The following is a 24257-nucleotide window of genomic DNA, read 5'->3' on the forward strand; positions in this document are numbered from 1 at the left end:
ATATGTGAAAAACTTTAAATGCAGTCATTTAATTATTCGTTGAAAGTTCATATTTACAGCATTTAATGTACACCTGTTATATGTAAAGTACTTCTCTAGTTACTAGTTATAAAATTAAACTTAGCTATTCAGTTATAAAAATAAATCACTCCCACATGCCCTGAAGTGCCTATTGTAAAAGCAGGCGAGATTACCCATGGCCATAACAAGAATAATGAGATATTGAGCATACGTGTCTACTGCCTAATTGAAATTTGGTGGTCTAAGTGGTATTTTTATTGCCCTGTTAAAAACTCTAGGTATTTGCAAAACTGTTCAAAAAAGTTAAAAAAAAAAAAGCAGTTAAATTAAATTGGCGCATATTTAGGTTTACTTTCTCCCTCTTTTGAGCACTGTATACACTTCCAATTTTTGACCATGCAGTTAGTATTATAAATTTTCAACAATATTAAATAAAGGGGTAAAAATTCTATTCTCGCCCACATTTAAAACACCTCAAGAATTTTAATGCATGTCTCTTTTCTTCCTTCCCGCTATTTTCTTTCTCTTAGTATACAATATTTCTTTAAGTCTTATCAATGCTTGAACTTCAGGAAACATAGTGTTGTTCTATAGTCCAGCTAGTCTGTCCTGCCAAGACCTATCAGTTTTTGTTCCTTAGTAAGCAAGAGGTGGTGACCCCATAGGCAGAAGAGATCTTCTGCATGACTCCCCCTGGCGTCTCTGTACAAGCCCTAACCTGATGCCGGCTGGCCTTCCCCAGCCACGGACAAATGGAAAAGCAAATCTAGTCAGAGTTTAGAAGGGTTGGGAACACAAACCTAGAAAATCTGATGTGGGAAAAGCCTTACTGTTTCACAGTAGTGATTATTTTCTTGGCAATACTGCCACACAAACAGGTACTCTTGGCTGGCTACTCCATGGGGCAGCGCCAAGCTGGCATTTACACTCTCCAGCAAAGATACCTGAGGAAAGATGGTCGAATACTTGCTGCCAATCATACAGATTGACAGCAGCACATTCTGGGTGTGTGTCATTTCTTTCTTTTTCTTTTTTTTTTTTTTACTTTCTTGTGTTCTATATGTAATGGATGTTTCTTATAGAAAAATTAGACAATGAAGATGAGCAAGAGAAAAAAGCATCATCTAAGCACTGACCATGTTAATGTTGACATTATCTCCTAATTTTCTGTTTATGTGTATATACATATATACATACACATACATTATTTTTTCTGAATGAAACTATAGTGACTCGTAATATTTTTGCACTCAACAAAATACTGGAAATGTCTTTTTCTGTTTTTTAATTAAGTTTATTGGGGTAACACTGGTTAATAACATTATATAAATTTCAAGTATATAACTATAATGCGTCATCTATATATTGCATTGTGTGCTCAACACCCAGAGTCTAGTCTCCTGTCACCATGTATTTGACCCATTTTACCTCTCTTGACCCCTCCCCCATCTCCCTTTCCCTCTGGTAACCAGCATACTATTGTCTGTGTCTATGAGTTTTGGGGGCTATTTTTTCATTTGTTACTTTGTTTTATATCCCACCTATGAGTGAGATCAAATGGTTCTTGTCTTTTTCCATCTGACTTACTTCACTCTTAAGATCCATCCATGGTTTCACAAATAGCATATTTCATTCATATTTGTGGCTTAGTAGTATCCATTGTGCATATGTACCACATCTCTTTATTCAATTATCCGTCAAAGGACACTTAGTTTGTTCCCGTGTTTTGGCTACCATGATTAATGCTGCAGTGAACATAGGGATAAACATATCTTTACAAATAAATGTTTTCAACTTTTTTGGATAGATATGCAGAAGCAGGATTGCTGGGTCTTATGGTAGCTCTATTCTTAATTTTTGGAGGAACCTCCATACTGTGTTTCTTTTTTTATGTTTATATAATTTTTAAATTTAGTCTTTATTGTATTTTTTTGCCATCCATTTAGTCCCCTTTTACTCCCCTGCCCCCACCAGCAATCACCACGCTGTTGTCCTGTAGTGAATGTACCAATTTACATTTCCAGGAGCAGTGTACTATGGTTCCTTTTTTCCTCCATCCTCTCCAACACTTATTTCTTATCTTATTGATCATAGCCATTCTAATAGGTGTAAGGTAGCATCTCATTGTGGTTTTGATTTGCATTTCCCCTACAGCTAGTGAAGTTGAGTGTCTTTTCATATCTACTGGCCATTTGTATGTCATCTTGAGAAAGTGTCTGTTCAAGTCTTCTGCGCATTTTTTGATTGGATTGTTTTGTTGTTGCTGAGTTGTATGAGTTCTTTATGTATTTTGGATATTAGCCCCTTATTGGAGGTATCATCTGAAAATACCTTTTCACATTCAATTCATTGCCTTTTTGTTTTGTCGATGGTTTCTTTTGCTATGAAGAAGCTTTTTAGTTTAATGTAGTTCCATTCATTTATTTTTGTTTTTACTTTGAGGTCAAGTTCACAAAAACCAATCTGAAACCAAGGTCCCTAAGTTTAATACCCGTGTTTTTTTCTATGTATTTTATTGTTTCAGATCTTATATTTCAGTCTTTAATCCATTTTAAGTTCTTGTTTGTAGTGTCAGATAGCAGTTAGCTTAATTCCTTTGCATGTGGCTTTCCAATTTTCCCAATATCATTTATTGAAAAGGCTTTCCTTTCTCCATTGTGTGTTTTTGGGTTCTTTCTCAAAAATTATTTACCCATATACCTGTGGGTTTATTTGGGGGCTCTCAGTCCTGTTCCATTGGTCTGTGTGTCTATTTTTTCTGCCAATAGCATATTGTTTTGATTACTGTACCTTTGTAGTATAATTTAAAGTCAGGGAGTGCAATACCTCTGGCATAGTTATTTTTTCTCAGGATTGCTTTGGCTATTCTGGGTCTTATGTGGTTCCATACAGATTTTATAATTTTTTGTTTTATTTCTTTGAAAAATGTTATTAGGGTTTTGATGGGGAGTGCATTAAATCTGTATATTGCTCTGTATAGTATATTGCTCTGTATATAAATCTGTATAGTCAAAATGGCATATACCTACATTGATTCTTCCAATCCTTTCCATTTTTTTCCATTTCTTTTTAAATTTTTTTCTACAGTGTGTTATAGTTTTCAGTGTATAGGTCATTCACTTCTTTTGTTAAGGTTATTCCTAGGTATTTTATCCTTTTTGTTGCAATTGCAAATGGAATTGTTTTCCTCATTTGTCTTTGTGATATTTCACTGTTAGTATACAAGAACACAATTTTTTGTACATTGATTTTTGTATCCAGCAACTTTTTTTGTTTATTGCTTCCAATAGTCTTTTGGCAGAGTCTTCAGGGTTTTCTATATAAAGAACCATGTCACCTGTAAAAAGTGAAAATTTTCCTTCTCCATTCCCAGTTTTCATGCCTTTTATTTCTTCCTCTTGCCCAATTGCTCTGTCTATGACTCCCAGTACTATGTTGAATAACAGTGGCAAGAGTGAGAGTTCTTGTCTTGTTCCTGATCTTAGAGGAAAGACTTTTTTAACCATTGAGTATGATATTAGCCAAGGGTTTTTCTTATATGGCCTTAGTTATGTTGAGGTACTTTCCTTCTATACCCATTTTATTAAGTGTTTTAAATAATAAATATTGAATCTTGTAAAATGCTTTTTCTGAATCTATTGGTAAAATCACATAATTTTTATCTTTTATTTTGTTAATGTGGTATATCACATTGATTGATTTATGTATATTGAACCATTCTTGCATCCCTGGAATAAACCCCACCTCATTTTTTTAATGTATTGTTGTATTTAATTTGATAGTATTTTGTTTAGGATTTTTGCATCTTTGTTCCTTATAGATATTGGCCTGTGATTTTCTTTTTTGTGTGTTGTCCTTGCCAGGTTTTGTTATCAGGGTAATTTTGGCCTCATAAAATGAGTTAGGAAATATTCCCTCTATTATAATTTTTTGGAAGTTTGAGGAGGATAGATATTAAATCTTTGAATGTTTGGTAGAATTCACTAGCAAAACCAACCAGGCCTGGACTTTCTTTTTTTTTTTTAAGTTTATTGGTAACTGTTTCAGTTTCCTTACTGTGGATTGATCTATTTAGGTTATCCAATTTTTCATGTTTTAGTCTGGAAAGGTTGTGTATTTCTAAGAATGTATCCGTTTCTCCTAGGTTACTGAAGTTGGTAGCTGTAGCCTTTCATAGTACTGTACAATCCTTTGTATTTCTGTGGCGTCCATTATAACTTGTCTTTCATTTCTGATTTATTTTTTTGAGTCTTTTTTTCTTTTTTCCTTAGTCTAGGCAAAGATTTGTCTATTTTATTTGTCTATTAAAGAAACAGGTCTTTGTATCATTAAATTTTTCTATTGTCTTTTTGTTCTCTCTTTCATTTAATTCTGCTCTAATTTTTATTATTTTCTTCCTTTTACTGACTTTGGGATTTGTTTATTCTTACTCTTCTAGTTGTTTAAGGTGAAATGTTAGATTGTTAATTTGAATTTTTGTTGTTTCTTGAAATGGGCCTTAATACTATAAACTTCTCTCTTAATACTGTTTTGGCTACATCCCCAAAATTTTAGGTTGTATTGTCATTCTCATTTGTCTATCTTTTGATCTCTTCTTTTATTTATTCTTATACCCAGAAGTTTGATGGCATATCATTTAATCTCCATATATTTGTGGGTTTTTCCAGCTTTCTTTTTCCAGTTAATTTCCATTTTCATACTGTTTTGGTCAGATAATATAGTGTATTTTGCCGTGTATAATGCATACCCACATTTTTGTGTTCATTATACATGGGATTATTATACCCATGGTATGTAATCATTATACCCATGTATAATGCACATCCTTATTTTTCCCTCAAAAATTTGGGCAAAAGGTCCACATTATACATGGCAAAATACAGCACTTGCTATGATGTCAATCTTTTTAAATGTATTGAGGCTAGTTTCGTGCCCCAATATATGGTCTATGCTTAAGATTGTTCCATGTACACTAAAGAAGAATATATATTCTGTTGTTTTGGAATGGAAAGCTCTGTAAATATCAATTATGTCCATTTGGTCTAATGTATCATTTAAGGCCAATACTTTCTCATTAATTTTCTGTTTATATGATGTATGTATTGCTATTAATGGGGTATTTAAGTCCCCTACTATAATTGTATTTTTGTCAGTTTCTCCCTTTAGGCCTGCCATAAATACTTTATATATTTTCTTACTCCCAAGTTGTGTTGCACATGTATTAAAAGGCATTATGTCTCCTTGATGTATTGTCCCCTTTCTTTTTTTAAGATTTTATTTATTTATCTTTAGAGAGGGAAAGGGAGGGAGAAAGAAACAGAGAGAAACATCAATGTGTGGTTGCATCTCATGCACCCCCTACCGTGGACCTGGCCTGCAACCCAGGCATATGCCCTGACTGGGAATTGAACTGGCAACCTTTTGGTTCACAGGCCCCTGCTCAATCCACTGAACCACACCATCTAGGGCTCCCCTTTATCATTATAAAGTCTCAATCTTTGTCTCTTGTTACCATTTTTTTTATTTTTCAATTGCAGTTGACATTCAGTTTTGTATTAGCTTAAAGTATACAGCATAGTGATTAGACATTTATATTATAAAGTGATCCTCCCAATAAGTGTGATACCTCAATTACCAGACATAATTTTTATGACATTATCGACTATATTTCCTATGCTGTATTTTACATCCTTGTGACTATTTTGTAACAGCCAATTTGTACTTCTTAATCTCTTCACCTCTTTCATCCATCCTACCAATCTCGCTCCCATCTGACGATCATCACTTTGTTCTCTGTATCTATGAGTGTGTTTGTTTTCTTTGTTTATTTTGTTTTTTAGATTCTACACATACGTGAAATACACAGTATTTGTCTTTGTCTGACATTTCATTTAGCGTAATACCCTCTAGGTCCATCCATGTTGTCACAAAAGGCAAGATTTCATTCCTTTTTATGGCCAAGGAATATTCCACTGTGTGTGTGTATGTGTGTATCACATATTCTTTATTCAATTGTCTATTGATGAACACTTAGGTTGCTTCCGTATCTTGGCTATTGTAAATAATGCTGCAGTGAATATAGAGATGTATATAACTTTTCAAACTAGAGTTTTGGATTTTTTTGGCTAAATGCCCAGAAGCAGGATTTCTGGGTCATATGGTAGTTCTAGTTTTAATTTTTTGAGGAAACTCCACACTGTTTTTCCACAGTGGCTGCACCAATTTGCATCCCATCAACAGTGTGTGTGGGTTTCCTTTACTCCACATTTTCTCTCCAACATGTCTGTTATTTGTTGACTTATGAAGGATAGTCATTCTAACAGATGTAAGGTGATATCTCATTGTGGTTTTAATTTATGTTTCTCTGATGATTAGCGATGTGGAGCATCTTTTTCTGTGTCTATTAGCCATCTGTATGTGCTCTTTGGAGAAGTGTCTGTTCAGGGTCTCTGCCTACTTTTTAATTGGATTGGTTGTATTTTTGTCATTAAATTGTATCACTCTCATTACCCTTTTTTAATATCAGTCTTTTTTGTCTGATGTAAATATAGCTATACCCACTTTTCTCTAGATGCCATTTGCTTTGGGTATCATCTTCTATCCCTTTGCTCTGAGTCTGTGTTTGTCTTTGTAGCTGAGATGGGTATCCTGAAGGCAACATATAGTTGGGTTTTGTTTTTGTAATCCTTCTGTGTCTTTTCATTGGTGAGTTCGGTCCATTTACATTTAAGATGATTAGTGATACAGAGGCATTTCCTATAGCCATGTTATCTTTTGTTTTCTGGTTGCTCTGTTTCTCTATTGTTTCTTTTCCCTGATGTTTTTGTATGCTAGTTTGGTGGTGTTCTATGATATTTTAATCTCCATACTCTCTTTTTTTAATGTTACATGTCTCAGCTCTAGATTTTTATTTGGTGGTTGCCATTAGGTTTATGCAAAAAAAAAAAGTTTCATACATAAAACAGTCCTTTTTCTTTTGATTGCATCCAATCTCCACTCACCTATGCAAGTTTAGTCCTTTTCCTCTCCCCTATTATTTTTTGTTGTCACATATTACCCCTTTTTATGTTGCAAGTTTATTTTCAAGTTGAAGACACTATAATCTTTTATTCCCTTTAACCTTTCTGTTATATTTAAGTGTTTAAGCCCTATTCTAAAAAGGAGTTGTAGTTTTCTGCTTCTGTCCATCTGCTAGTCACCTTATAATTTTGTATCCTTTTGTCTTTTCATTTCAGGTAGAAGGGCTCCTTTCAATATTTCTTTTTAAAAAATATATTTTATTTTTTATGCTATTACAGTGTACCCACTTCCCCCCGCCCCTTTGCTCCCTTCCACCCAGCCCACCTCCACTCCCATAATCAGTCCCCTCACCATTGTCCATGTCTATGAGTCCTTCATATTACGGTCTTTGACCAATCCCTTCACCTTCTTTCAATCAGTTCCCCCCTCCCCCCCCCTCCCCTCTTACAGCTGTCAGTCTGTTCCATGATTCTATGCCTCTGGTTCTATTTTGCTCATTAGTTTATTTTGTTCATCAATATTTTTTGTAGTGCAAATCTTGGGATGTAAATTCTCTCAGCTTTTGTCTGTAAAAGGCTTTATTTCTTTTTCATATCTAAAGGATTGCTTTGCTTGATATATTATTCCTAGCTGGTGATTTCTCTCTTTCAATATTTTGAATATTTGATTCCACTCTTCCTAGCCTGTAGGATTTCTGCTAAAAAAAAAATCCAATGATAATCTAATGGGGTTTCCTTTATAGGTTACAGTCTTCTTTTCTCTGGCTGCCCTGAGAATTCTTTGTCTACTCTACCATGCCTTGGAGGCAACCTTTTGCACTGAAATAATTAGATATTCTGTTAGCTTCTTGGATTCGAGGGTCCAGCTTTTTTCTTAAGTTTGGGAAGTTCTCATCTCTTATTTGTTTGAATAGGTTTTCTGTTCCCTTCTCACTCTCTTCTCCTTCTGCTATACTTACTGTTGTTATATTGTTCTTTGTCATGCATTCAGATAGTTCTATTAGCATTCTTTCATTTTTTTTCCTCAATTCCTCTCTTCTTTCACCTGAGTCATTTCTAGATTTCTGTCTTAAAGATCACTAATTCTTTCTTCCATCTGGTCTGCTTTAGTTCCTAAACTCTCTATTCTTCAACTCATTTATTGAGTTCTTCAGCTCTGGAATTTATTTGGTTCTTTTTTATTGTTTCAATCTCTTTGGTAAAATATTCCTTTTGTTCATTATTTTTTTATCCCTGAGGTCATTGAACTGCCTTTCTGAGTTTTCTTATATCTTGTTGATTTTTTTCAGAACTGTAATCTTGAATTCTATGTCATTTAAATCTTAATCTTCCATGTCTTTGAGTTTATTTTCTGGAGATTTTTAAATTTTCTTTCTGAAACACCTTGTGTGGTACTTCATGGCTTATTTATTTGCCTGGGTATTTGAGGGATTGAAATCTTTTTGAAGTATTTGTTGCCTTTAACCTGCAAGCAGATTTATATGTAAAGGTCTTTCTTTTGGATTCTAGTAGATGATGCTATAGCTCAATTTGCATTTTCTCTTATCTGCACTACTGAGACTTCTGGGCTCTCCATGGGGCAGTGTCACCTTAGCCATGGGAAATACTCCATATTCCCCCCAAAATATGGGCATCCTCTCTATGTTAAGGTTGCGTTGGTCTCAGGGCACCACCCCCATGGTGGGGTGTAGTCGGTGATGGTGTTCTAGGTCTGTGAGTCCCTGGTGTTCCTTTCCTGCAACCAAAAGCTACCAGCCATGCAACACTATGTAAGGTGTCCCAGTGGCCTCTACCAGCTCCACCATGATGGGTGGGAGAAGGGTAGGCAGGCAGAGGTAGGTTCAAGCATTTGTGGTTTCATTTTTTTTCCCCACTGGTTTTTGCCACAATGAGTACAAGCCACTCTGCCTAGAATGTTGCTTCTGCCTCTTCACAGCCTGCCTCCTCTGCTGCTACATCTGCTGGAGCTTGGGAGGCTATGTCAGGGTGAGGGTGAGTAGATTCACACATCTATGGCTTTGTTCTTTTTTCCTCTGGTGATAGTGGCTGCTCTACTGCAGCTGCCACCCTTCACCTCGCTTCTCTACCCCAAGTTCAGCCTCAGTATGTACCAGCCTCTGGCTTGCTGAGTGTGGTTGCGACCCAACACTCTACTACCATCATGTCTGCTGGGGCTGCGGCAGGCACCAGACTACCTCTGCAGCTCCCGCCTCTGTTCTTCCCCCATTCTGCCTCACCCGCTTGCTCCAATACGCCCACCTCCAGACGTTCCAACGTGCGGATCTCTCAGGCATGCTTCTGCATTGAGCAGGGAATCCTCTGTTGAATTGTAGTTGTCCAACTTATAACTTTAAGGGGAGAGGCCAAGAGGTCTTCTCACACTGACGCAATGCTGATGTTACCCTCTTTTTATGTTTTAAATGTGCAATAATTCCATTGCATTCCATTATTTAACTAGCCAACTCTCCATCTCTTTTTAGATGTACATGTTATCTCAAATATTTGTTATAATATTTCTGAAATAAATGTTCTTACCCATACATTTGGGGTTTTTTTCCCCTTAGTATCAATTTCTAGAAGTGGCATTGCCGTAGTATCTGTACAGCTTCAAGGTTTTTGTATATGTCACTAAATTGTCCTCAGAAAAGTTATACCAATTTAAAGCTGTTCTACCCTGGGGCAGTCAAAACTTTGACTCAGACCTTTGGAGCTGCAATTATGTGTTTATTACATTAATTATCTACAACATTAACACTCAGCCTTCAGCCTTGATCCTAGAATTATCTCTGGTGATGAACTTGTGTTTGACAGTGGTATCCATGGATGGAGCCAGGGGTGTTCTTGGTAGATTCACTAAGCCCTTATACACAAAATCACTTTGCTCTTTATAGCAAACGTCACCCAGTTAGCTTCACTTCCAAAGGCTCAGCATCCAAGAACAGATTTTAACTCAGGGTTCAATGTATTCAGGAAAGTAATAGAATAAAAAGCAAGGCAGAAAACCAAAATTTTAAAATTTGCATGAATTTTGATTTAGTGAACTTAACAAGATATGTGGATAGCTACATGCATAGAAAACAAACAAAATAAGGTAGTGAAGTCCCCTCCTAATTTTTTTTTTCTTTGCAACCATAGATTTTCTAACCGAGCATTGTTAAATTGAAGATGGGTTGCCGAGGGACAATATAGCAGATTACACACAACTGAATATACAGTTGCAAAGGACTGTCCATGCCTAGCATTCATTTAGTCATGAAATAAGCCACCCTCAGTTTTAAATTCTAGTCCTGCCACTTCTATGTCCTTGAGCATACTCCTCCACTTATCTCAGCTTCACTGCCCTCATCATTAGGTATTCCAATGTCATAAGGTTGCAATGAGTAGAAATTAAGTGTTTAAAACAACTAAGGACAGCACCCAGCCCCATGGTAGAGCTCAGTAAATGTTTGGTGAATTAATGCATTCATGCCCTCAGGAGCTGACTTGGAGTAAGTGGATTTTTAATAGGTTCTGCTTGCCAATTGTGCTTATAATTATCTGATATTATATTGTTTATTTTCAAGTTTCCTACTTTATTGTCTGTCTCTCTATGATGACAACATGGGCTGAGAATAACACCTGGCACACAATGAATATGTATGAGTATATATGGTTCCAGTGGCCCAGCCTCGTGACCTGAAGGCCCTTGAGCACAAAACCACCCTGTCCCCCTTATCTCCTTACTTGTTGATCTGTGCTTGGCTCCAGCCATCCTCCGTTACCTGAAGAATGATGGGAAGATCCATTTGGTGGTTTTCAACAACCTGCAGCTAGCTGACGGCAGGCGGCACAGGGTCCTCCTGAAACTGAGCAACTTGCAGCGAGGGTCTGGCTCTGTGGAGCTCTACGTGGACTGCACCCAAGTGGATTCCGTTCACAGTCTCCCCAGAGCATTTTCTGGCCTCTCCCAGAGTCCTGAGTCCATTGAATTGAGGACTTTTCAGAGGAGGGCACAGGTAAGAACCCACAAACCATTCTCTGATGTGGAAAGGTGAGCTGCTGAGGCCCAGAGAATGCAGAGCTGTGAGCTGAGGTTATGAGTGGGTGTGGTTCTGGCTGCACAGTAGAATCACCTGTCAAACTTGAAAAAGCACAGATAGAGGGCCCATCCTCAAGATAATCTGAAGTAGAATCTGCAGGGTGGTGCCTAGGCATCAGTACCGTATTTTGCTGTGTATAAAGCGCACTCTTTGTCCAAATTTTTTAAGGAAAAATAAGGATGTGCATTATACATGACTATAATGATTACATGCCATGGGTATAATAATCCCATGTATAATGCACACAGAAACATGGGTGTGCATTATACACAGCAAAATATGGCATTTTTAAAAAAGTACTGATTCTATGGTGAAGGCAAAATTGAGAACTGCTTTTGATTATAAATGGAGACTGTTTGGATGCAATTGTAAAGTTGGAAATAAATGACAAAAATTTAGACACTATCTTAAGATGATAGGATGACGTACTTTTAATCTTTCTATACTTATTATTTTTAATGGAAATTTAAAAGAATGATTGGAAACTGCTAAGCAATAGGAACATTTTTCATAAGGTCTTATCAGAACATCACTAACAAAAAGGATCTTATTGCCAACTTAGTTCCATGTGCCCTTAGAAATCCCTGTTTCCTGCGTCTGTTTTCTGTTTTATGCCATGTTGATGGAGCTGTTTTCATTATATCACCACATCTACTATAGAAATTGCCACATGGATTGCATGCTAGGAAATGCTTTGTTTCCTAAAAGAACTAGTATTCTTTGTCCTTTCCATTAATTATAACTGGCCATAGGTCCTGAATTTTATCTGATATGAAATTTGGTGCCAAAATCAGTAACTGTGTTCATCTGTTATGGTCCACAATATTGTTGTCTTCTAACTCTCAATTCTCATTTTCCATTTCTACTTTATTACACACGCTTTACAAGCAGTGCTGTAACTAAGAGGCAGGATATAAGCAATAATTTCCATTACAGCTAGGAATGCCATGATGTTTTAGATAATCATTTTTTAAAACTATGAATCTGATACTAGAATTTTGTGCTTGGAAAATAGGAAGCATTTTCAGCAAAAATCACAAGAAAACTCAAACCCAACTCTCTTTTTGATTTTTTTTTTTTTTTGCAGATACATATACACATACATACATTTTTAGTATAGATTTAAATAAGAGAAAAATATTAACAAATAGATATGATAAACTTTATTTTTTTAACCTCTCCCCCAAATAGCCAAAGTCAGAATGAAAGAAATTATTTCACTCACCATTTCAGAAATTAATGTCTACTGCCACTTAAGTCAATTTCTAAAAGCCAGGAGTCAGCCATGACAAGGTCATCAGAAACTACACTTACTGAAAATTTCTCAAAAGTCCTAGCTCCTTAGACTCTCAGCAGGGACCAGAGTGCTCTCTCTTCAGCCACCTACTCATTCAGTCGGTCAGTCAGTCAACAGACAGGCACATTGTAGGCACCAGGGCTAGCGTGGGTGGGCCACACAGCCATGGTCCAGGCTCCACAGACCTTGTAGTCCAATGTCCGACGCACCATCTATTACATAGCACGTACTGACGGCATCTTAACTTAGCTAGTTAAAAAGTTGAATTCCACTAAGAATCCTCAGCATACTCATTTCTAAAATAAAAAATGATGGCTTTACCTTGGCAGATAAAATAATCTTTTTTCTGTCCTATATAGATATAAGAATGGATACAAGTTACAAAATAAAGGGGTGAAGAAATTGACTTTGTGACTAACAATGAATGATTGACATCAACCAGTAAAGTAAAAAGATGAGGCCAGCTACCTAATAATCATAGAATATGCCAAAAAAATCAGAGACTTTTCTAAAACCTGGAGCCAGGACATCCTAAAAACAATACTTTTTAAAATTGGAACAATTAAAAAAATACTTATTATAGTCTGAAGTCCATAAACAAATCTGGATAATTTTTAAGAGGCTCCTGCCACAAAATAACTGTTTACCATGAAGGAAAAGTCTTTTTTCTCAGAGCCGCCTTCATGGACTCTCAGACTGAGCTAAATGCCGGCATTTTCCTAAGCAACTGGCTAAAACCTCTATAGTTGCTACAGTAAAAAGGATAGGACTGGCAGGCTTGAGGAAAAATGCAAACCACAAAATTACATAAGATGTCAGGGTCCAAGTGTACGGAGCTATTCTGTTATGAAAGTTGTGTGAATATGCAGGCACATTGGCTTTTTGAATGGCATCAGCACTGTGTGGTATGGATCTGATTTTTTCCAGGACTTCTTGGAAGAGTTGAAGCTGGTGGTAAGAGGCTCACTGTTCCAGGTGGCCAGCCTGCAAGACTGCTTCCTGCAACAGAGTGAGCCAGTGGCCGCCACTAGCACAGGTATGGGTACTTGGGCAGTTTGCCTACTTTCGTCAACACAGACAAACCCCCAGGCCTCCGAACAGGCTGGGTCCCACCACTGAAAGGCGGGCTGTCCACAGCAGCCCTACAGGAGGTGTCTATAGAAATCAGACTCTTGTGCCAAAACCCAGAACAAGGAATATTTTCGTTACACTTTTTATATTTTTATAACTCACAGGAATTTTGAACTAGCCAGTGGCATCACGATCATTATTTTTTAGATGAATCCCACCAAGTTAAATTCCTATACTGTCAGTTTTGTCATAATAATTCTCGGGGAAATCATTTGCTTTTGAGTCACTGTAGAAATGGCTGTCACTGACTGAATGCTCCTTACCTTTGTTGTTGCTGTAGGAGATTTTAATCGGCAGTTCTTGGGGCAAATGACACAACTAAACCAGCTACTGGGAGAGGTGAAGGATCTTCTGAGGCAGCAGGTAACAACCAAGACATATCAGCAGGACAGCGCCAGTGTTCTCAGAGACGCTGTGTGTGGGGGGCAGGGGGCCTACGGCACAGCAGGGATGCAGCCCTGCAGCCAGGCCCACGCAGCCCACCACCCTGGGACTCCGCTTCACAGGCCCTGGAAATGGGGGCAAGCATGTGATAAACACAGCATGGCTCCAGGCAGGCTCCAATCCATCAAGGATTACTTTAGAAATACTTTAAGAAGTGTTTAATAGCTTGCTGCACATGGATTCTTTCATTCCTGGATTATGTATCAGGTACTCCCTTTCAATCTTTTCTTTTCCTCTTCCCATTTCTAAAGGTCAAGGAAACAACATTTTTGCGAAACACCATAGCTGAATGCCAGGCTTGCGGTAAGTGCTTTTCTAGTAACTGGCTCATTCTGAGTTAGACGAGCAGCGGCAGACTCCTGATGGACCTGGGGTGAGGCTACATTGGCTGCAGGTTCTGGCGGTTTGGCACAGAGATGGAGGAAAGAGAAGTTCATTGAAAAACCAAATTTTATTTTGTATCAGCAATGTTTTCCCAGTGGTGAATAAGCCTATTGTTTTCTTTCTAGGTCCTCTCAGCATACAGTCTCCTACCCCGAGCACACTGGTGCCCCCGGCACTCCCTGCGCCCCCGGCACCCCTGCGGCGCCAGTGTGACTCCAGCCCTTGTTTCCGCGGCGTCCGATGTACCAACACTAGAGAGGGCTTTCAGTGTGGGCCCTGCCCGGAGGGCTACACAGGAAATGGGGTCACCTGTTCTGATATTGATGAGGTAAAAGTTCAACCAGACAGGTTAGGGGATCGCTACACATCTTGCACACACTACAGCTTATGGAAAAAGAAGCCAGGCTGGTGACTAAGGGATGGCTTGGGTCGTCTTCCAGGCTACTTTAACAACTGCTTCCTAAAGGATCCTTAGAGACCATGAGACACCGTGAGCAGTGGCAGGAAGGAGGCATGACACACAGTGTGGCTGTGTTCATACTACATCCTCTGTGTTTCCACTCATCCACATTGCTACAATACTGAGATTTTGGCTTTGTACTTTAACATTGATTGTTTCTCTTAAGCAGTCGGTATTATCATTTTGCAAACATGGGAGGGGGAGATCTGTGTAAGAATATGTTCCAGAGGTTGCAACTGATTTCTTCAAGCTTCCTAAAACAGAGGAGCAGAGGGGAACCTCAAGCCAACAAGACCTGTTGATGAGGCCCTGTAACCTGTAACCAAAACGGCCCAGCGATAGAGCCAGAAAGACACATACAGCAAATACAGGCTGGCTGGACAGCTGCCAAAGCCTCTGAAGTAGATGGTTTCAAGACCATGACTCGCCAGCCACCAGGCCAGTCCCAAAGTAGTGTTCAGAGTGGGTCGCAAGGCTGCCATCACTATGCGCCTTTCCCCTCTCACCCAGCCAGAGGAAGGTCGGAAGGAGAAATGGAGGGGCCGAGGTGCATACAAGGAGCTTAGACACACATTCACACACATAGACACATGCACACTCACAGACACACACACACACACACACACACACACACACACACCCCCACACACACACCCCCTCTCCTGCAGATTCATGGTAGCCCTTCACTCATTACCTCCCCAGGCAGTAAGTAATTAAGATGGTCTCTAGTAATCCCTCAACTGCAGAAACCTCTGTACACGTTTCACAAAACTGCATCTGGTTTTTATCTGTGAGCTGGAATTTTCCTCCTTTTGAAAGGGCCAGAAATGGTCATGTTTTTTACATTAGTTGAAGTGGTTAAAAAAAAAAAAAGATCGGAACCAATCTCCTAGACTCCAAGGGCTTTGGAACTGCATGGACTCTGTAGGGCGCAGAGACAGGCCCGGGGCCTGATGGATCGCATCTAAGTGAAGAAACAACTGCCCGAGCTTTGTCTTTTCAGGGTCTTTTGCGTAGTTGGTTCAGTGATGCCTTTGGGCTCATCCAACAGACAGCTGTCAAGTGGTGCAACAGCACTGTCCTTTCATAGAGATTTCTGAATTCCAGGTTAGAATATCAGGGAATTTCCACTGGGGGGGACAGTGACATGAAGGCTGTACCATTGCTCTGTAGCACAGCAAAGCAGCTCCGGATGGCATGGGTCAGGGGTTCCTAGGGCAACTGAAATTGGAAGCCTTCATTTCCTTTTACCATTCTGACCACCAAAAAGAGTTAAGGGAGTAAATAAGCACATGCAGATAGAAAAATGAAAGTTCGAAGGGTGTTTTCTCCATGTGACTAATGACTTTGATTTTTTTTTCTCTCCAGTGTAAGTACCACCCCTGCTACCCAGGTGTGCGCTGTGTGAACTTAGCTCCCGGTTTCAGATGTGACTCCTGCCCGGTGGGCTTCACAGGGCCCACGGTGCAGGGTGTTGGGATCAGTTTTGCCAAGTCAAATAAACAGGTGGGCTGACGTGATGGTCTTTAATTACTTTTACCTTAATTACCCACAGAAGAACTCTGGTTGGTTGCCACCTTTCTGTACATCCCTTTACCTCCTTGAGCAGCCAATGCCATGTGGAATGTCATGGTGCCAATGAACAAATCGGCATGTTTTCCAACTCATTTCTGAATATACATGTTCATAAAGTTTATTAGGGAGGAAGCTCTTAAATTGGGATAACAGAGTATTACTAGAAAAACAGCGAATGGGGTAACGCATGATTTCAGGCGTATTTTGTTAATAGCCACCGAACGTTTTGTCCTGCAAAACAACTTGAAAATCAGGGAAACGAATAAAAGCTTCAAAAAAATAGGTCACTTTTAGAGTCATTGTTGCTGATCGGAAGCTGTTTTAGAGATGAAAGGATTTCAAGGGGCGAACTCATCCCCCGAGGAATTCCCTGCTTCTTCCAGTGTAAGCTGTAAATTGCCATAAAGCACTTGGGCACTTCGTGACAGTCCTCATTTATTTCCAAACGTTCTACTGTATCTTGGTCATTATTTAACTGACTGACTGTGAAATTCTTTTTGATGTCTTCAACCCTTAAAAATGCTCGGTCTATAAATATATTTTACTACCTTAGGGAAATTATGAGCTTTAAAGAAGGGCAGGGTTCATTATCTCCTTGCTGCCTATCAAAGAATCCTAGAGGGCATGATTTCTGAGACTAGAATAAGGAGGCAAGCTAGGCAGATTGGAATGACAAGAAGCCATTAGAGTAATGACCCAACGTTTTTCTTCCTCTCCTCTAAAGACAAAGTTTCCAGGACTAAAGCAAGGAAAACAGACAAAATGAAATAGAAGGGGCTTTATGTAAGCTATTACGGAGCACTTCCCAGTGGGTTTTCTGCAATATGGTAGATTGAACTGAGGTAGAAGGGAATTGTCTTGATGAAATTTAAAAACAATTTTAATGCATCACCAATATCAAAAGAAATAAAAAGAAAGGTGGAAACAAAGACGGAACTCAAAACCAGAGCTGTGGGTGGAAGCTGAAGCCACAGCAGCTCATAGTTCTCAGCGCCATGAGAGGCGGGAGCTGGGTGTAGGTCTCAGGGGTGGAGAGCTGGGTTTTGGCACCTTTGTGGGTACAGCAGATGTGGTCCCAGACCTGCAGAAAGACCTAGCACTCCTGCATAAAGCCAGGAGCCTCAAAGAGCTACCTTTCCCATTACAAAGAGATGAGAAACCTTTACTAGCCCCAAAAATCAACAAGGAAGCTTGATGTCAGTTTTGGGACAAGGTTAACACAAATGAAAATTGCCCACAACAAATTAAAGCTCCAAGTTTATGTTGCATAGAGTTGTGAGCTCCAAATCTGTGTTACACATATAACGCAGATATACAAGCCAAAAATTAACATGAGAACCAGCTCTGGAGCAGTAAAATCCCCAGGGCCCTGGCTAAGGCCAAAGCCACACTACTTGGTAAAGAGACTCCAAACTCAGAGGCAGTGGAACACCCACAGGCAAAGGCAGGACCACTAAGGATGTGCTCACAAACAAAAAGGGCAATTTATACGAAGACGCTACCATGAGGAAACATGATGAATATAAGTTAAAAAGGATAAAGAGAAAAAGGAAGGAATAGACATCATAATTAAAGAATAGAGGTTGGGGGGTTGGGGGGGAACAGGCATTTTGAGAAATAGCCAAGTAAAATTTATTCAATGAAAACATCATCATTGGCATTAAAAACTTAATAGATGAGCAAGACAGCTAACAGGGAGTTTATGGATTGGAAGGTGGAACTAAGGAAATCATCCAGAATGCTGCATGCACAGAGAAATAAAGATATGGAAAATACAAATAAGAGGTTAAAGGTCAACCAAAGAGATTAATGAGAAAGGTCCAGTATTTGTTTAATTGCAGTTCCAAAGAAAGAGTAGAAAGAATAGGAGCAGAGAGAAACTGAGAATTTTCCAGAATTGCTGAAAAATAGGAACTCTCAGGTAGAAGTACACAGTCCCAAGCAGGATAAAAAACCTTCTTCACTAAAAAGGTTGTGGAACAGATTAATCATACAGGTTGTCTTTTATGAATCACTTTAAACACCAGGTGGGCAACTGTCCCTTGATAGTACAGACTGACACAAACACAGGGAGAGGGCTACAATGACGCCCCAATGACCATTCTGCCTGAAACGCCCTGCCTTCGCTTCACGCCACAGTGTCAAAATGCAGCAAAAGTTATTTGCATTTGTATGTAAGCAAAGTGTCTCTTTAAATCTTTCTGCACTAGATCTGCAATGATATTGATGAGTGTCGAAATGGAGCGTGTGTCCTCAATTCTATCTGCGTTAACACTTTGGTAAGTATTTTTCATGGATGATGTGATCAAAGCCGACCAGTTATTAACCCAAATATGTATTTATAAACCATAACCCCAAAACACATATAGAACATATGGGCATAATTTATTCGATTGGCAAATGAGGGTAAAAAGTTTGTGCTAAAGAACAGTTTTTAATATATAAAAGTAATTTTTATAAGAATAATTTTTTAACTGCCAAACTTGTTTTTTTATCTTCTATTTAAGTTGCAGTGTTGGGCTTTTAGAGACATATTAATGACTAAAATATTATCATTTTTGTATTTTAAAAATATGAACATCTTCTTCATTTACTCTCAGAATGTGAGTTTTACCAGTGATGACACAACCCCCAAATGGTATTCATTATTTCCGTGAAACTTTTGAAAGTCATTTGTATTAAATTAAAATGCTTAGCACTTAGGGGGTCTAAAATTTAAATCTTCAGATATGGGTTTTAGTTCTGAAAGTTCCTGTCAGCTCTTTCCAAGATGGTTAGTGTAGCACAGTAGATTGTCAACGAAAGAGAAGAACTACTGATTCCGTGTGTGACTGCTTCTAACTTACTCTATTATGTGTCCCCGGGGAAAGTTATTTAATCTGTAGGTTCTTAGTTTCCTTGTATGTAAAAGCATTTTAGAAATACAATCACTTATTTTAATCCTCACAGCAGCCCTGTCAATAGGCACTATTATTATCACCATTTTACAGCTGAAGACACCGAAGCACAGAACGGCTGGGAATTAGGCTGAGGCCACGCTTGCCACAAGACTCGGGGGTGGCTGCAGAGCCTGTGGTCTTCTCCACACGCTCTAGTGCCTAGGGACCCACAGGGACTTATACTTAGCTTTTTACCAGGGCACAACTAGTCTGCCCAGATAGATTTGGAAGACATTGACATAAAGGTAATAACTAAAGCCACCTAGGAAGAAAAAAATAAAATAAACAGTGGAACTTTCTAGAAAATAGCATGCCAGAGAACTTCAAAAAATAAGGAAGCGGGAAAGACAGAGGAGCAGAAGCAAAGGAGAGAACTGACCAAAGAAGCAGCCCAATGGGTCTGATGGATCAGGAAAGAACATCGAAGAGCATGCTTTGAGCTTGACAATTCAGGGATGTTAGTGACTAAAACCCTGTAATTGTACACTTTACGTGGGTCTCTTTCATAGTATGTAAATTTTATCTCCATAACGCTGTTAAAAACTTTTCTTCAAAAGTCGTATGTGGCAGTGGAAGTGCCTTTGCAGTGACGCTGACAGCATTGGCAGGTCCCCACCCTCACGACCCACCCCCCCACCCCAACCGGTGTCAGTGCGAGGCCGCCCGCATTTCTCTGCGCCCTCTTCCTTCGTCACTCGATTGTTTAAAAACAAAACAAAACAAAAAAACCACTCCCCCAAAGGGAGAGTAAATAAAAAACATTCTGACTTGTGTTTTAATCGAACTGTCTCCCTAGTCCCAAAGTAAGTTCTCTGACTTCCCCTCCCAGGGCCGGATGGGAACTTTCAGCCCCTTCCCCATCTGCCGCCCTCAGTGGAGCTGGCATGTCAGAGTGGTGGTTCACCGGGTAGCCACCGGCCTTCGGTTCTTCTATGCCTTCGTGCCTGCATGGCCTGCTGCAGCCCCAGCCTGCTGGCGTCTTTCCCAATATTCGCGCCATCTTATAAAAAATACATGTAAACAGAGAGACAGGCACAGGTCTCACTTAATCCTGGCATCACGTCAAGGTAAACACAGTTACAGTACCTTCTGCTTACACTTCTGAGCTCCTGGCTTATCGTCTTGTCTTTGCTTTTACAGGGATCTTATCGCTGTGGGCCTTGCAAACCTGGGTACACTGGGGATCAAACAAGGGGATGCAAAACTGAAAGAAACTGCAGAAACCCAGAACTGAACCCTTGCAGTGTGAACGCGCAGTGCATCGAAGAGCGGGGTGGGGATGTGACGTGTGTTGTAAGTTGCTTTATCATTTTACCCTCCTCCATTTTAAATACTATTCTGGTTTCTACTTGCTTCAGGGTAAAAGTACTCAAAAACGGAAACAGTTCAATCAAAATAAACACAGAATATAATAGTAAGAGCATCAGCTGGGTTTGTGGGGAGCAATCAGAAGTCCATCCAACCAGCAGCTGCCCTTTCTCTCCCTGTTGGCAGTGGTTGACTCTGTCCCCCTTGGGCCTCTCAGCGATGGAGCCCCAGCTCCCAAGCATGCTCGGTAGAAGGTCCGGGAAGTGAGCAGCAGGAGGTGAAGGAGCCTTCTTCCCTCCCTTCCATCTACTGCCCCAGTGACTTGTTTTATAACTTATTAGCATACTGCTGTCATTTCTAACTGCCTTCACCCTTAAGACATCTAGTTTCAAAATCTGGCCCCAGGACGTGGTTCACAGCAGAGGGGTGGCAGGCTGTTGTACACCCTCAGAGAGAAACCCCCCATCTCCCACACATTGATGTGTCTCCCTCCACCTACGTTCAGAGAAAGCCACTCTTCTTCCTGCACATTTCCCAGCCCTGGAGCCGATCTGGGGAGGAGGAGGCTGGGAAGAGAGCAGAGCAGTTTGGCCTGACCTGAGTCTCATGCCAGGCTGGTAGCCTGGACCCTTGGTGAGGAAGAAGCCTTGTTCCTGCCATCCACTCCCAAACTTGGGCTCCAGAGCCCTCGGAGATGCTGGGCACTGATAAATCAGCCACTTTCAGTTGCTCGCCTCTGCCTTGCTTTCCAGCGAGCCAGGCCCTGGCAGGTGACCCTCGGAGTCCGAGATTCCACAGGTTCGTGGTGAGCACGTCTGAGTGGCAGGATGGATTCGGGGAGACTTCTTCCCTCTTCTCTGTACCTCACACTTAGACATTTTTAAGCTCGCAAAAGTTTCTGCCATGAGCATGTCACTTTTCAGATAGGAAAAATGAGAAAAGTCAAAGTTAAAGAAATAACTGCAATGACATCAGCTCTTGTTGGTGACACAAGGTCCTGATGAAGGAACAAGCTGGGTCAGAGGGGAAAAGACAGTTTCCCTAATTCCCGTGGGTTGGGCATGCTTATCACCACTGAGAGGGAAGTGTAGATCTATATTTAAATCCTCATTTTCTGTGAACAAATTAATGACGTCCTGGGATGGTGGGTGATGGGGCTCTTAATATGTTTTTGAATTTGTAATAAGGTGCAGCGACAGATGGTAAAGGATTAATACACTTGGTGTGACTACTAAAATAATGTAATCTGCCAGAAAATGGCTCATTAAAAATGTATTTGTTCCTAGATGAAATTTTTTTTCTTCATTAAAATGAGTCAGGGACCATACCCCATAGCTGAGCTCTCCAGGCCTTCGGAAGGCCCTGCAGAAGCAGTTGAGCAGAAATAGGGGTAGCGGGGGGAGAGGCATCTTTGGAACCCTGCCTTCGAACTCTCTGGTTGCAGAAGGAGAGTGCAGATGACTGAGAACAGGCAGGCTGCCGTGAAGGCAGTCACTGGTCTTAAGTCACCTTATTCCAATTAGCGAGGCCAGGAAATGCAACACTGACTCTTGGCGTTTCTTTTCCCTTGGCCCGACTCTCTTCCTCAGGCTCCTTTCCTCTCCCTGCCCTTCTAGCTGCCTGTCCTTTTCCAGGCCCCTTCTCCCATGTTCTGCAGTCCCACCTTCCCCCCACTCCAGCGCCCACCCTGCTCCTGGGCTGAGCCTCCAGGAGCCATCTCATACCCAGGAGACCACTTACGGAATGATTTCCTTTCCCTTTGGTTTGTCAAACATCCTTTAATGAGGTAAACTAGGATATGGAAGGTAAACTAGGATCAAAGGAAGAACTCAAAGCGCCTGTTAAACAAATATACATGGCAGAAGACATTGGGCTAGTTCTAGTCCCAGTTCTGAGACCCTGAGCAAGGGACCCTAACCACTCGGAGCCTCGTTGATTCTTGCGTAAAATGGGATAACAGAGACCTTGCAGTGTCCCTGTAGCAACTGAAGAAAATGGCTGTAGAGTTTGGTGTAGAATAACTGGTATTTTCATGCCTGTTCTGCCGACACAAGGCTCATTCTCGGCGGCCAGCGGCACTGGCCTAAATAATTATTCCCTTTCTCCAGGGAAGTAGCGAACACACAGACCCAGCACTGTGCCTATGGGAGCCTTCTGTTAAAAGAAAAGGGAATAAATAGGTGTCAGACAATTTAGAAGGCTCCTCCTTTTGTGGGACTTGATCTAGAAGACTGTGAGATTCACGGAGATGGCTATGGTTCAAGAATGGTAAGGAAAATGCCACATTTCCCCAGAGAAAAGAAATTGGACAGGCCAATGAAGAACTTTTGGCAATAATTCAAAGTTACAAATACCCTTTGAACCAGGATTTCACACTAAGAAACCAGTACATGTGCAGAATGACACATGTATTAGACCGAATTGTCGCAGCATTATTTACAATCTAAGAAGATTTTTAAAACCTGACATTCACCAGTAGAGAACTGAGTAAATTAATCAAGGTACATGCATACCATGTTTTATATGATATATCTGTTGCTATTTAAAAAAAAAAAAAAAAACTCTAGTGGAGTGGTATGGAAAGAGCTCCAAGATATAATGTTAATTTTTAAAAACCAAGCTGCAGAATCGCATATATATGTATGCTACCAATTGTATTAAAGAACAGAGAAAAAGGACGGTGTGCATTTGCTTGTCCGTGCATAGCCTACCTCTCAAACGACACAGGGGATCCGATTGCCTTGCTCACCTGAGCTAAAGGAACAGGAGTGGGAACTTTACCCTGTATCTCCCTTTGTACCCAGTGAATTCTGGACCATTAGACTATTCAGAAAAACAATTTAATAGTTTTCAAATCCTCCCTAGCAAGGCCATCTGGCACCGGGCCCTCCCTCCAGGGATGTGCACACAGGGGCAGAGGCTCCCGTTGGCCACCGGCCTCCCACCAGGCTCGGCCTCCCAGGCCTCTGACGGGCTTTCCCTTCACAGTGCGGAGTCGGATGGGCTGGTGACGGCTATTTCTGTGGAAAGGACGTGGACATCGACAGCTACCCGGACGAAGAACTTCCATGCTCTGCAAAGAACTGCAAGAAGGTAAGTAGGACAAATACACACATGCTCACTCACACAGTGGCTTTCCGAGCCACACCTTATATGGGGGAGGGGTTCTGTGGGTTCCACTGAAATTTGCATTTTTAGAGTGGCCACAACTCAAGTGTAGCAAAAGAGTCATCAATAATAAAGCCAGGCAGCCACAGTTGTCTTGAGGTTTGACAACTCAAGACAGGTGAAGAGGGGAATGTGGGAAGCGTGGGATGTTGGTAAAAGGGTACAAACTTCCGGTTATAAAATGAATAAGGTTGGAGGGTCTAAGGTATGACATAGTGACTATAGTTGATAACACTGTTGTATAATGGAAATTTGCTAAGAGAGTAGAACTTCAATGTTCTCAGCAAAAAAGGGGGAGATAAAATGTGAGGAGATGGATCTGTTAATTAACTCGATGGGGGAATTCTTTCATAGTATGTACATATATCAATTCATCACATTATACATTTTAACTACCTTACAATTTTGTCAATTATACTTCAATTAAGCTAA

General features: G+C 40.3%; 1 protein-coding gene across 1 annotated transcript in view; it reads left to right on the top strand.

The window, feature by feature from the left end:
- The window catches only part of THBS4 (thrombospondin 4), a 56485-nt gene that overhangs the window by 18778 nt on the left and 13450 nt on the right, over positions 1 to 24257 (top strand). The window contains exons 3-11 of the mRNA XM_054578539.1: positions 10788 to 11035; positions 13344 to 13452; positions 13828 to 13910; positions 14243 to 14294; positions 14501 to 14703; positions 16204 to 16341; positions 18621 to 18689; positions 20490 to 20642; positions 23646 to 23750. Coding sequence (XP_054434514.1) covers positions 10788 to 11035; positions 13344 to 13452; positions 13828 to 13910; positions 14243 to 14294; positions 14501 to 14703; positions 16204 to 16341; positions 18621 to 18689; positions 20490 to 20642; positions 23646 to 23750 — 1160 coding nt within the window. The remainder of the gene's footprint in view (positions 1 to 10787; positions 11036 to 13343; positions 13453 to 13827; positions 13911 to 14242; positions 14295 to 14500; positions 14704 to 16203; positions 16342 to 18620; positions 18690 to 20489; positions 20643 to 23645; positions 23751 to 24257) is intronic.

Source organism: Pteronotus mesoamericanus, unplaced genomic scaffold, assembly GCF_021234165.1.
Source record: "Pteronotus mesoamericanus isolate MK-2021 breed Mesoamerican mustached bat unplaced genomic scaffold, CSHL_Meso_final contig_50, whole genome shotgun sequence".
Classification (NCBI taxonomy): domain Eukaryota; kingdom Metazoa; phylum Chordata; class Mammalia; order Chiroptera; family Mormoopidae; genus Pteronotus; species Pteronotus mesoamericanus.